Genomic DNA, 14,741 nt, shown 5'->3' with positions numbered 1-14,741 from the left:
ATCTATCTATTTAGGAAATGTTATTCAATAATAGGTATGTCATTTGTTGGTTGAAATTAGTGGAAAAATTTCATAACTTTTCCAAGTTGTGGACTACACTCATTGTTATACTTCCTTGTGTTACATATATTTTTTAAAAGAATTAATTTAATTTATTTGATTGGTGGATTGCTATGTTCAAGCAGTCTTACAGCTTTAAGAACTACTATAGAATGCATATTTCCCATTTGTATTTATACATTAGTGCTGATGTGGCATGAAATACATAGCTGTACGTTGTTTTATAAATGCATGTGCATTTCTTGTTGTTTTATTTATAAAAATCAATACAAATATCCTTTAAAAATTGAAAACTGAAGAACAGCAACCCTTTAGTGAATCCACCCTAGAGGGTGTACCAGCTTGCAGAATCCTAGTGTTCAAGGGACATCAGGCTGACCTTTTGACTTTGGAATGATCTTGGAAATCATAACTTCAGTGCAGTGGGGCAACTTTTGCAGATGGACTGCCTTGGGAAGAGGAGACAGGAAATTAATCTGACTATGAACCAGAGGTAAAAGCATCCAACAGATAAATAAAAGAGAAATTTAGAGCTCTAGTGCAGAGAAATATATAGTACCAATGTGCATCTTGATATTATTGATTGAAGTTAATGGAATCTTTCAGGTGAGAGATTTGAAAACAAGTCATACAGAAACCCTACATTATAACATTTAGTTTTCCTCAGATCCATTCCCCTGATAAGTTAGCAGAGCTGGCTGGAATTCCTGAAGCACCAAGAATGAATGACATTATCAGTAGAACACATCAATATTATCCTAATTGGTGGAACATAACACAATAAATTTAGAGATTGTTTATTAACATATTTACAGTAGAAACTATAGCTGGTAAATTAACTTGTAAAATTACTCCCCATACTATGAAAAAATGCCAATTGGCAACAGATACAAAATGACTCCTGAATAATTATTCAGAGATGGGATTTTGGGGGGTATTTGGAAAATACTGATATTACTGTAGTGTGTTTAGTTTTGCATTACTTAGTAAATTTGTGCTACAACATCTGTCCCATTAACTTTTCAATTACAAGGAATAAAAAGAGGCTTTCAAGCAATTGGAATGACTCGTTTGAGAAGCCACTGTTTGTCTGAATTTAGTTCAACCCAATCCACACCAGGATGAATGCAGATCATATTGACATCTGTGAAAGATCTTGAGTCTCATGCATTTGTTGGGCTTGAAAATATTTATCTCTCTATAGAGAATTCTGATCCAGGAGTTAGGGCACTGCTTTTTCTTAACTTTATGAAGCATAAAATGAGTAGTTTAAAGGAGCTTTAGGACATTAGTTAATAATAAGATTTATTGCTTTTTAAGTAGGTGCAGCTCACTAATCCATCCCTGATATTCTAGGTGCTTTGGTTTAAAAAAAAAAAAAAAAAAAAAAAAAAAACTACATTAGGGTCTGGTTCCTGCAAACATTTATGCATGTGGGAAGTCCCATTGGAGGTACTTAGTTGCGTAAAATTAAGAATGTGTGTAAATACTTTCAGGACTGAGATTATAATAACTGACTGGTGTAGAAACACACCTGGTGTGTGTGTGTGTGCAGCAAGATTTACATAGATACCCTTATATATTTCAGACATTTTATGTCTTAATCCTGCAAGCAAATGTACGATCATGGGTCTCTGCAGCCACAGAGAATCTCATTGGTCTTTTAAAAGTTTAAAGGAGCAATTAATTTTTTAGAATTGTCAGATTTGACCATCATTGTCATCAGAGGCTCCGGACAATGTCATCAGAGGCCCCGGATTTGAATAGCTATAGGGTACGAACTGCAGTACACTCACACCAGACTTGCTCTTAGGAAAAGAAAACAGATCTTTTTCTCTCCATTTCCAGCTCAGAGTGTTATGAATATCACTGATGCTGCGGTAGAAAAGACAGAGTGCATCAAGGAGCAAGGTGAGGGCTACCGAGGTACCATGAACACCATATGGAGTGGCGTCCAGTGTCAGCATTGGAACTCCCAGTTTCCTCACCAGCACAACATCACTCCAGAAAACTTCAAGTGCAAGTAAGTAAAGGCATGCAGGTGTCATAGACTACAGGTCAGAGATCAGTTCCTGTAATTTAGACATTCGTGTTGCCAAAGGGTATTAAAAGGAAAGTTGTTACTCTTTTAATATAGTCGTCATCATCATTACTTTGCATGCTGACATTTTCATTGTTGTCTCTGACATAGGAAACCATGAGAATATTGCAAGAGTGTGCTATAAAAAATTCTTTTTCTTTGAAAACAAAATTATGGGTCATTATGGGTCACAGATGAATTTGTTCAAGGCTGTCTTTGTTTTTACACACTGAAGACCGTTATCCTGAAAACAGCCATGATCTTAATTTTGACCACATAAGTAGACTGACTGACTTCAAAGTTAGGTACATGTGTGTTTACAGGACTGTGGCCTAAATCCCATCAATAAACCATCACTGTTTCATGGAAGAAGACAAATGCTTATCTATAGTTTTGATATTCAGATGTAACTAAGTCTTAATGTGTTTTTTTTTTTTTTCCTTTTTAGCTATACAATCTCATTGTGGATAGTTGACATTTATAATATTTGATGGAGTTAGCTTTTTTTTTAATTTGTCCTCTTGTCAGTTCTACTTTCCCCTCATTAATGATTACACTTCTAGGGTGCCTTTTCATCACCTTTTCTGGATTTAATGGCACTGATCCCATGGTCTGAGCACAGACTTGAGTGCAAGGGATTCCACCCTGAGTTCTAACCTTGGTTCTGAGAATCACTTGCTCTGTGCTTTTGGGTTTTTGGCCACTTATCCTTGCTGTGTCAGTCCCTTCATTGACCTGGGGCATTGTCAGGATTGTTTAATGTGTGTTATATCCTTTAGAGGGAAATCAATAAAAAATGAACAATAGTCAGAGGTCTTGGATATAGGCACAATGCAAAAAGTATTCTCTCCTGGAGCAAGAATAGTGGATTAAAATCACTCACATGTTAATCTTTTGCATTCCTGTTGACTTCAGTGGGGGAATAGAATTGGTATAAATCTCATAGATGTTTAAAGAGGACCTTCTTGAATCCACCTAAAAGACATTCCATGGGGCTGATCCTGCAGTTTTTTCTCAGGCAAACGACAACTGAGTCTTTGGTATTTTGCCTGAGTAACCACTTTTGCAAGGTTGGGCTCCATGTACAGTTCTCACAACCCCATGTAAAAAAGTAGCTCTGTAACAGTTCATCCTGAAAATAATAATGGTACTGCTATGCAGGCCTTACTCATATGAGTAGTTGTTAATCATGCTGGCAGCCCTAATGAAGTCAATGGAACTGCTTATATGACTGAGGGAAACCCATGTGAAAAAGGGTTATAGGATCCGGACTATTTATTATACAATAAGTTATCGATGCAGATGGGAAAATACTGTGTAATGTGAAATTGCAAAGAAGACGTGAGAACAGCTTTCAGGAGAATGGAGAGTAAAGCTTACATTTGAGAAGTTTGACTATTTAATTCAAGCTGTGAGAGATTTTTAAAGAGAGACTCCCTTGTGGTTAGACTCCTATTCAAAAGGTGACACCTGTATACTATTTCAACACAAATTTTTCATATACTAAGATTCAGTTTCCTAATTAAATTAATGAGAAACTACAGGACACCATTTCTGTATACTCTGCAGAGCCATTCAAAGTACTGAGAATTTTTAATGTTATGGTATGCTTTGTATTTTTTTAAAAGTATTTTTAATAGGTTTCAGGTGTATCTGATGCCAGGTTGCATACAAGAATTTTGTAATCAGAGAAAGCTTTGAAAAAAATGGTGGAAGTTCCATATGGAAATATACTATATTTAAAATATTATTGTACATCAAGTGAAATCCTATAGCTAGTCAATTCATCTACTGGAGATGATTCCCCTATACCCATACTGTAGTTACAATTGCCTTACTTTATTAGTCCCTGCATTCTTATTGTCTCACCTAAATCTCTCTGCACTAAATACTGATCAATAACATATTGTTAACATATAATAACTTATAATAGAAAAGCAATCTAACACTGCAGTTTTAGGTTATGCCTAATATAAAATAGAATATTTATTTTTATAGGGATTTAAGAGAGAACTACTGCCGAAATCCAGATGGATCTGAGTCACCATGGTGTTTTACTACTGACCCGAACATCCGGATCGGTTATTGCTCCCAAATTCCCAAGTGTGATGTGTCAAGTGAACAAGGTAACTGATACAAAGGAGATAAAAAAGATTTTAAGTAAATTTAGTGTTTGGTTCAGGGTGCCAGATTGACTTTCTTGGAGACTGGAATACCGGATTCTGATCTCAGTTACACCGATGCAATCAAGAGTAACTCCACTGGTTTATTTTAATTTCATTGCATTTACAGTGGTGTAAAATGAGATCTGAATCTGGCCTAGTCCCTCTACTCAGGCAAGGGAAGCAACAATGAAAGTGTTCGCACACCTGATGCTCCATTGCATCAGATCCTCTGCTGATATAAATAGCACAGCTCCATTGAAAGCAAGGAACTGTGCCATTTTACACCAATTGAAGAGCTGGTCCATTTTGTTTCTTCCTTGAGATGGAGGGACCATCTCTAGATCATTTTCCAGGCCCAGCTAAGTCTTGATCTCTCTGCTGAAATTGCCAACAAAGCTACCATGTGTTTGTGTGTTTGAATGTGGACTCCTGACCACCAGGAAACAAATTTAGACAATTACATGCAACCCACCCATATTTTAAACAAATTCAGAAAGCTTTCTAATCTAAGCCTCTAACATGACATAAATTTCTATAGATATGTTCCCACTAGCTCTCTGCTATATGTAAATTTGATCTTGCAAAGTCCATTGTTACAAAGGGAGCTGAGGACATTCAGCATCTTGTAGACCATGCTCAGGCTTCAACCCTATTTTAGTATCTATAGAAGATAATATTAATGCATACATTTTTTTTTAGCTTTATTCCATTTATCCTAGCATCCCATTAAGTTTTTTGGTGGGATAAGGGGCTTGACAATTCTTTGTATTAACCAGGATTGAACTGTGCCTCCTCTTTTTGTGTTTTTTTTTTTTAAATAAAGAAAGACGACAATTTCATTTTATCATCTTTTTTCTCATAAATGTTTGGTGACATCATGAAATAAACATAATTTAGTGTTCATTATCAAGATATGTTTTTAAATTGTATTAAAATTGAAGGTGTGCTACCCTTTGATCATACCAGAGAAAATAAAAACTCCAGTGTTATCTGTTGCTGCCAAAATCCAGAACCTCTCTGTAATGAGTTCAGAAGTTTTGTTCTCAATTCTCTTGAGGACATCTGGACTTTTTAAAAAGAGCCACGCAACATATCCTGGCAGCTCTTAGAAGTAGAACGACTAGCAGTGACTCTGCTAAGTTAACTGTAAACAAATTATATTTAAACTGAAAAACTCCCAGTTTATCTAAGAAAGACTCAATAAAAGCAAGTTACTGCATAGTATAGTTAAGACCTTAGGCCTCAAGAAGGTGATATATCCATCTAAATTCAGAAAGGTTTGTTTTTTCCCATTAATTTGTTTTCTGGCTTTGGTTATGTTTGCTTTATCTTGTATAGTGTCTGCTAAATATAGCACTTGATTATCTTTAATTATTTTGAATGCCTGCTATAAAAGAACAACTTTCCTTTTATTGTTGCACAAGTTCCTTCAAGATTTCTTTTTCTCAATATTCTTTCTCCAGACTGCTATCGTGGGAATGGAACGAATTACATGGGGAATTTGTCTAAGACAAGATCTGGGCTAACTTGCTCCATGTGGGACAAGAATATTGAAGACTTAAGGAGGTGTGTAGACACAAGACCTAAAGAGAATGTGCAGTGAATCCTGCACACACACCACCTCCAGTTGGCACCTCTTTGTCTTATGCAAACACTTCAGAATATCCCCGGGAGTTCCTAGCATAACATTATTCAACATTTAAGTATATTGTACAATGTGTCTTTGTTCAGGCTTGCCCCTAATTACTTGCCACTGGCTTTGGGATCTCCTAAGCCAGTACACTCAATGCTAGGGATTTTCCCCTCTCTCCCCTTTAAAGTTGTTGGGGAAGTGAGCAGGGAGTGTAACATAGTTGCTCCCTATGGATGACATATTGTGAGTTGTTGAATGCTGCCTGCTGAGCATCCTGAAATCCCATTGACTTCAATAGGAAGCCAAGATGATGGACTGGTGGAAAAGGCAATTCGGTTCAATAAACACAGTTTCAATCTGGTTTCAAGATGAAAATGGATAAACAACCCAAGAAGGTTCTAAGCAAGAGTAAGAGTTCTCTGGGTTATCTTTAGCTCCGCTGTATTCTCAGCACCAACTCAGCTTGCTTAGAAAGGTGTTCTAAATAACATGCTCAGCAGGAAGTGCAGATGCCTTAAAAGTACAACACCCTCATAAGATTAATCACAAACGGAACTGTCTCAGCCAGTCCTAGTCAGCAGGGATGCCATGCAGTTACTGGCCCCTAATTACTCTAACTCAGTTATGTAACTTGCTGCTCTCTGATTTGTGCTGTGTGTTTAGTTTGTGTAGTCACTGTCCAGTTACTCCTCAGAAACAGTACAATACATGAATTGCCAAACACTTTTACTGACTGCTATTATTAACCAATTATATTGAAGGGATTTGTCATGCTCTGAATGTATAAATGTATCTATTCTAATTGGGATCTATGAACCATTTGCTTAGATTGGCTCATGTACTCAGAGTTTTTGTCTGAGCTTCCCACTCTCATCAGCATAAGTAGAAAATCTCCATAGTCCTGTTATTAGGTGTATGTGCATGCATGTTCTGAAAACTCTCCCAGCTGAGTCGTAATGCATGTGGGTGGATTCTTAGGCCACTCTCTCATCTCGAATGTGTAACGAGGAATCCTAATCCATCAACCACTTCCATCTAATTGAAAGGAACTAGGATTTGCTCTTTCATATGTCCCAAAGCCTTCCATTGAGCACACAGCCTGAATACAGGGCTTCAGGCTAAGTTTCTCTGTATTGAGCAGAGGAAATTAATTCTCCTGCCAGGCCTTGAAGCAACTATAAAGCAACTCTGCAGCCCCTCCTTGTGCTTGAATATAGTCAAAGCGAATTTATTTAATATTAGGAATGAATGTTCAGAGTAACATACTTATTGGTAGCATGTTGTTTTTTTTCCTGTAGTCGCATGCAAGTATTCAGGGAACCAGATGTTAGTAAATTGAAGAAAAACTACTGTCGCAATCCAGATGATGATGCCCATGGTCCTTGGTGCTACACAAGTGATCCTCTCATTCCCTGGGACTACTGTCCAATTTCTCGATGTAAGCATTGAAGATGCCTTGCAACTTGGAAATTACTGTCAACTGTATAATGTTGGCTATATGAAGGTGTCATGTGCATTTGCCTACATTCTGCTGTTACATGTGCCACCACAAAACAAACTCTTATCATGAATAATTTGTGCATTACTTGGCGGGCAATGGGGAAGAACTGCTTTGTGCAAAGCCTGTGCCAGGGAGATTCTCCCTTGACTGGCTCTGAGACTCATTTATGCTGCCACAGCAAGACAAAACAGCTGTTGCAGGTAAAAGAATTCTTTCCAGTGATGATGAGGTTAGAAGGCAAGGAAGAATGATGTTTCGGGGCTAGAGTATTAGCCTGGGACTTGTGAGACCCCTGTTTCAATTCCTTTTTCTGCCACGGACTTTCCATGTGACCTTGGGGAAATCACTTAGCTTCTCGGTGCTTCAGTTTGTCATCTGTAAAAGGATAACAGCTTTCCTACTTCACAGGGATGTTGGAAGGATAAATACATTAATGAGTGTGAGATGCTCAAATGCTGGGGGAAGGAGGGCTCATATAAGAACCTGAATAGTGTAATTTGCCCAAATTTCTACAGTACTATTTAAATGACTCAAGTGATCAAAAGAGACAAATCTTAAAAAGAAATCTTTCCTTCAGTGTACAAAGAGCTTGTTCACCATTCCATTCAATTGCTATAGTTGATAGTTTTAAATATGAAGCAAGACAGTACAAATTCATTACTGTGTGTGTGTGTGTGTGTGTGTGTGTGTGTGTGTGTGTGTGTGTGTGTGTGTGTGTGTGTGTGTGTGTGTGTGTGTGTGTATTTTTCTCTGAATGTTTACATCTCAAAACACTATATACATTACACATATGTTTTGTGGTTTTATTCCATGTATGAAGTACTTCCTTCAAACCTTTATAGAATGATGTAATGTTCCCCATCTTAGCAAATATTATGGAAGTCATTTTCAGTAATATCGTATGTTAAAATTAAATGACAAAAGTAAACATAAACGAAAGGGATTGGGAAAATTAATTGAGGTTTAGTGGGATAAAAAATTTCTGCTGAGAAATTTGGAATTCACATTTAAGTTTGAAAGATGTTTATCTGCGGAAATGCATCAGAACCTGGGAGAACATTTAAACAGTAAAATAGGCTCTTGGGTTAAGGTAGAAATGTGTTCCTATGCTCTCTAGGATTTAGGAATAAAATCACACTAATTCCTAAGAGCAATTGGCAAAACTTTTTGAGACCCTAACTCTGCAACCATGCTGAAGCTAATGTGTACACTACAACCACGACAGCGGTACAGCAGCTACGTGGCTGTAGTGTAAATATTTGCTACAGAAAAGGAAGGGGTTTTTCTTTTGCCATCCCCTCAAAAAATTGGTGGAAGAATTCTTCCACTGACCTAGCGGTGTCTAGTGGGGCTTTGGTTGACTCAGCTATGTCTCTCGGGTGTGTGTGAAGTGATACAGCTAGGTTGAGCTAAGTTTTAGGTGTAGACCAGTCCTGAGAGGGAGATCCTTGATTCAATTGCTGTTATATCTGTTGAAAGTAAACAAAATGTGTATAATTTTTACTGTTTTGTTTTGTCAGTTTAGAGGAAAAGAAATAGTTGAAGAAATGTAAAATCTATTCAGCTTTTGATTTTATTTTCAGTACCTTTGGATTGTTTACAACAGGCACTGGGGCTGTGTTGCCATGGTAATTATTTTTGGTCACCACTGGCAGTGCTATTTCTGGATTCAGACCCCAGAGTTAGAGGTGAAAAGTCTCTTAACTTGAACAAAGCTTAAGCGGTTTGGAATGTATAACTGTTTATAGAGTTGAACCAAATTTCAGATAACAAATCTGGCTTCAAATAAACTTTCACTAATATCAATATATAAAAAAAGTTCAGATTTTCCGAGGAATCCAACTTTGAAAGTCAGTTGGATTTGGGCAAGTAACTCCATTAGTAACACCATCCTTATTTATTAGCATTGGCCTATGCTGATGTGAAACCAGATGCGTGCACTGGTAAATGTCCGTGTAGTTCAGATTATCCAAAATTCAGCCAAAAGGAAGAATGTGAAATAAACATTTTTAAATGTTGCTAAATTTTATCTGAAATGAAACTCTACCCCCTTCTTCCCCTCTACGCCTTTATGGCCTTATCCAAAGCCCATTTAAGCCTTAATCTTTGTAAGCTATTAAAATCAGCAACATAGAATTTACTTTTTTGATTCCTCTTAATTTTAGACTTTCTTTTATTTTTCCCTGTTATGGACGTATTGTGTGTCTGCTAGGTGAAGGTGATACAACTCCTACTACAACGAATTTAGACCGTAAGTAATTGTTACATATATACTTTATGTTCCCTTATGATAGTTCCACTTTTTTTTTGAGTGTTTCTGTGTGTATTTATGAGGAAACAGAATAAATTCCTTAACACTAGCCAATCCTTTCTGACCGGCACACTGAGAAATCAGCTAAAGAAAGCAAATTACTTCCAGGCTTAAGAAAGGGAGATTTACAAAAGAAAAAATTAAAATTCCTTGGCAAACTAATGTCTTTTATGGTGTTCTGTAATATTACACTCACCCTTGCAACTGGTGAGGTATGGTGCTGTTGTCAGTATTAGCTGTATAATTACATGAATCTCAACATTAAAATTATTTAAATATATTTATACCAGCAGCCTTTATAAGCATTTGATGGCCTGATGCTACTCCAAATGATATAATTTTGAATGTTTTTAGTAGTTCTGAGAAAAAAATCTGTGTATTAAATATTGACCTTTCTGTGGTCCTTATGTGCAACTGTACAGGTTTCCTACCGCTGTTTTTAGTAAAATGTGATCTCTGGACCTGCTTTCAGATACTGTCATTTCTTGTGCCTCAACAAAACAATTGAGAGTTGTAAATGGAAACCCAACACAAACTAACAAAGTCTGGATGGTTAGTTTGACATACAGGTAACTATAATTTTACATAGTAAGATGGCCCTACTTTAATAAAAGAGTTTTGAGTTACACCAAATCATAGATCTCAGTAAAGACACACACAGATTGTGGTTAAACACTGCATAAGCAAAGTATAAATGTTCTGGAACAACTGTTGAATCCAAGTCTGTATCCTTCATGTCAATGAACTAGTTATAAGCTCATTATTTCTGTCCTATATATAAGAACTGCTCTTTATAAAACATGCATAACCTTCTGCTTTCTAGATTAGCTACTGTAGATCCATTTGTATCATTGGCATCATGTTCAGCCTTAAAATATTTGTTTCAGTGACTCTTGTAAGAAAACTGAATTGTATGTTACTTCTGCAATTTAACAGCAATACATTAATATATAAGATGATATGTGCAGGATTTATACCAGTGTCAAATTTTAAGGTTATCTGTTCATGTCGTTACATAGAATTGAAATGCAATATGCATAAGAAATAAATATGGACAATAAGAAAATTTATTTTCTCCCTGTAAAACGAGATCCTAATGTCCACAACTGGAAATATATATTGCATTATGCAAGATCTTATTTGATAAAATTATGGTAATATTTTATCTCATATTGTTCTCCTTTTGGTACTATATGAAGAACTAACAATATAAAAAAATGAATGTTCCTTAAACTCATTTCTCTGCTCCTCTACAAATGCACTTCCTAACCCATTTGTTTGCTTTTTCCAAAGTATGGATAAACCACAGCAGGGTGCAGATTATTAGTAAATTATTGGCCCATACCTTGTGCATAAGCTTCACACTTTCTACTATTTGAGAAATAGGGCATTATAAGCCTACCAATGTAGATGATGGCATGCCTTATTGCTATTAGACTATGGTTCACTGATTTGAAATTCTTTTTAAAGGACAATGTAGGTGTACAACGTAACCTTCCACCTTATAAAATATTTCTTAGTTGGGAAATAAGACAAAAATCGTAGAGAGAAGGTTGTAAACCAGTGGTTCCCAACCTGTAGCCCAGGGGCCAAAAGTGGCCCACGGGGGCTTTCAAAGTGGCCCACAGCTCCCCTCCTGCTGGCTGCAAAGGGGAGCCACTGCCTAAGGACCCAAGTGGAGCACGTTGCCATGGGGCTAAAAGATCGATGCAGGCTCCTTGCTACAGCCAATGGGACAGGAGATCAGCGCTCCCCTCCCCCTGACTGTAGCAGGGATTACGGCAAAGCACTCCACCTGGGTCTCTAGGTGCTGGGGTCCCTGCTGGAGCCAGAGGGAGGAAGAGCACTGATCTTCCATCTCCCTGGCCACAGAAGTGAGCTACTGCCTAGGGACCCAGGTGGAACACACGGAGCTATAGGATGTGTGCAGTTTCCCTGCTGCAGCCAGGGGGTGGGGAGATCAGCAAGGAGGCTGCCTCCTCACTGAACTCGTCTCGTCTGGCTGAAGGGGGGGTGGGGGGAAGAAGGGGACTGCTAGGTGGCCCTTCAGGGTTGTAACAATGAAACCTGTGGCCCTCGAGCCAAAAAAGTTGGGAACCACTGTTGTAAACCCATTTTCTGTACTATTTTGATAGCTGTATTGCCCCTTCTTTAAAAGTCTGTGGGCTATTTGAGCCCTTTGTACTCCCTCCCATTTCCCAGAAGTCTATGCCTAAAAGCCATCTCCAACATACTTTCTATTACAAAAGCTAATTTTGGATTATTGAACTGTTTTATGGTGACCACGTTCCCTGAATAACGAAACGTTATCAACTTTTTGTTCTGCGTTTGTGCAGCACATAGCACAATAAGGTCCTGGCTCATGACTGGGGTTCCTAGGCACTGTCACAAAACAAATAATTACGATTCATTATATTTTCAGGCTCTGTTTCAAGGTCCCTCTTAGTTTTACAAAAAAAACCCCAAAAAACAACGCTTTTTGTCCTCCTGAATAAGCTACTGACCAGCTGGCTGTAGGCTTGATCCTGCAAGGCACTAGTCACACAGGTGTGATCCAGCAAAACACTTAAGTGTGTGCTTAACATGCGAAGCATTAACTTCAGCTGGACTGCTTGCAAAGGAGGTGCTTAAGAGCTATGTTGAATCAGGCAAGTGTATTCAGACATGCAGGCAAAGAAGGAAAATGAGGTTTGTTATTTGACTGAGGGAGTGAAGAGGAAGGAGTGGGCATGGCTTTTCTCTTACACCCCAGCTGCCCAAACCCTACCATACATGCACGTATTTGACCCCTGCCAAAACCATCTTCTACCTGCCTACTATGGCAAGTGTCTTGATTCTCCACTTTGAATATTTGGTCACCAAAAACAGCTCCCTGTTTAGCTTTTACTGTGGCAAGTAGCTTGCAGGCCACAAACTGCTGCAGAAAAGGCATTTTGGAAGAGTAGGCTGTCTAAATCTGTAATACATTTGCCCTCAGTGTTTCTTTGTCCTCCTGCCACTGCTGTCTTGTGGCCCTAATTATCTTTGTCCCTCTTCCCAGGTTAACTTTTCCCTATGCCATACCCATAATAGACATAGCAGCTTTGGTTTTTTTGATGATGAGGCTTCATCTGTGTATTGTCAGGAGTTGCTGCACAGGTGACATCATTGAAAAAGCCCAGAAACTGACTAATTGGAATGTTTCTTTGGATACTCGGTGTCCCATGTCATACCACAATATATCATCAAGAGAGATAGAATTCTTGCTGGTGGAGGGAGTGACAGAGACCTTTAAAAGATTATGGGGTCTTTTACTGAAATATGAAGTCCAAGGCTTTTCATTTGTTTGGTTGTCAGGGAGGATGAGCAAAATTCACAGGGAACAAAATTTTGATTGAAAAATACTTTTTTGGTGAATAGAAGTATTATTCAACTTTTGTATTGTTAGAAACAAACTCAATAATTAGAATAGGGATCTGAACCAAAAACTCAGATTACTCCAGAACATTTTTTGTGCGGGAGAGAGATTTTCAAAATTGTATCTGTTTCCTAATCCTAATTTTGAAAACATTAGAATGTTTGAAAATGGGCAAAACCAAACTCGGATCTGAACAGCTCTAAACTTTGGAATGTTTGAAACCCAGGTCTGGGTCCATATTTTGCAGCTAGGACCCATCTCTAAAATGTAAAGAAAACTAATGACACACATTCCTATATCCCTGAACATCCTGAGGTCTGCACCAGATTGTTACCAATTACACTTAAGTAAATCTGGAGTAACTTCATCTGTTTCAGAGAAGTTACCCTAGATTTGTGCCACTGTGAAAGCAGAATTTTGACCTCTGCATATGCCACTGGGTATGTACCAGTCACGACTTCTAAATGAAATGATGCCAATCGACATTGAGAAAAAGTTTATATGTATTCTTACTTGTGATACAGTTACAAGACATCTGAGCAAAAACTTTTTAAAAAAAGAATCCAGCTCGTTGGACCAGAGGTGTTGTTCCCCTGCCGAAATACAGTCCAAAAAGAAGTAGAAGACAAACATCTGTTAGTCTGCTATCTTTGAACTGCAACAGAGAATAAGCATAAGTGAATTTGGGCTCATTCCAGTAGTTCTTGCTAAAGCTTTGAACATCTGTATGATTTGAATTTATAGAATGTGAGAAGTTAAGCTTTTCCCAAAGTACTGACATTTCAGACTTCTATTCCAAAGAGTGGCAGTAAATAAATACAACTCTTTTTGAAGTACAAAGAAGCAAACTAATTAATCTGCATTCCATGTTCTTTTCTTTATTCCTGGAATAACTGTCATGTTTAATCCTTTTAATTTTACATTATATAGTATACCGCAGTTTCTGTAATCTCACATGGGTCATCACACATTGCAGATTGTTTCCAACTGAAGTATGTGGGGACTGGATAACCCAAGGGATTGGTAATCAAATAAGAACTTTCCACCTTTAGGTCAATACTTGGAATATGATCTTGTTGAGTAATGACCAAATGTTGTTACCATCTGGTGGCAGTTTAGGGGCCTGTGTGAAATGAGCTGGTAATTTCAGTCCAGTTCCTACCAGACAGATAGCCAAATGTAAAACTGTGATGTGGCTCCCTTATTTTAGTCTCAGCATTGAGGCCAAAAAATGAACGAACAGAGAAATGAACTTCCCTCTCGTCTCTAGAGTTAGTCAGGTTAGTGTGGCAGTCTGAGGGAAGCATACATTGCTATTATCCATGATAAAACGGTACCCTAGAGGGAGATCTTCATTTTCTGGGGCTGTCAATCTACCTTTTACTGGCACTAAATTTAGTTAAACAATATGATGTCTGTAACTGAACGCTGGCCTCAGAAGTGCTGTTAGAAGTTTTGGTTTGGTAAAAAGCAAATAGTATTATTTTTTTCCCCATTTTTCTAGGAATAAACATATCTGCGGAGGTTCTTTGATAAAGGAAGACTGGGTTCTAACAGCAAGACAATGTTTCCCTTCTCGGTATAGTAGTTTGTA

General features: G+C 37.8%; 1 protein-coding gene across 1 annotated transcript in view; it reads left to right on the top strand.

The window, feature by feature from the left end:
- HGF (hepatocyte growth factor) overlaps positions 1-14,741 on the top strand; it is a 74,807-nt gene that overhangs the window by 41,296 nt on the left and 18,770 nt on the right. The window contains exons 8-14 of the mRNA XM_067564545.1: positions 1,909-2,083; positions 4,139-4,266; positions 5,769-5,871; positions 7,237-7,376; positions 9,652-9,690; positions 10,223-10,319; positions 14,652-14,726. Coding sequence (XP_067420646.1) covers positions 1,909-2,083; positions 4,139-4,266; positions 5,769-5,871; positions 7,237-7,376; positions 9,652-9,690; positions 10,223-10,319; positions 14,652-14,726 — 757 coding nt within the window. The remainder of the gene's footprint in view (positions 1-1,908; positions 2,084-4,138; positions 4,267-5,768; positions 5,872-7,236; positions 7,377-9,651; positions 9,691-10,222; positions 10,320-14,651; positions 14,727-14,741) is intronic.

The sequence above is a fragment of the Emydura macquarii genome, unplaced genomic scaffold, assembly GCF_026122565.2.
Source record: "Emydura macquarii macquarii isolate MOO-44397 ecotype Brisbane River unplaced genomic scaffold, CSIRO-AGI_Emac_v2 contig_2636, whole genome shotgun sequence".
Lineage (NCBI taxonomy): Eukaryota > Metazoa > Chordata > Testudines > Chelidae > Emydura > Emydura macquarii.
This window is presented reverse-complemented; position numbering and strand designations above follow the sequence as displayed.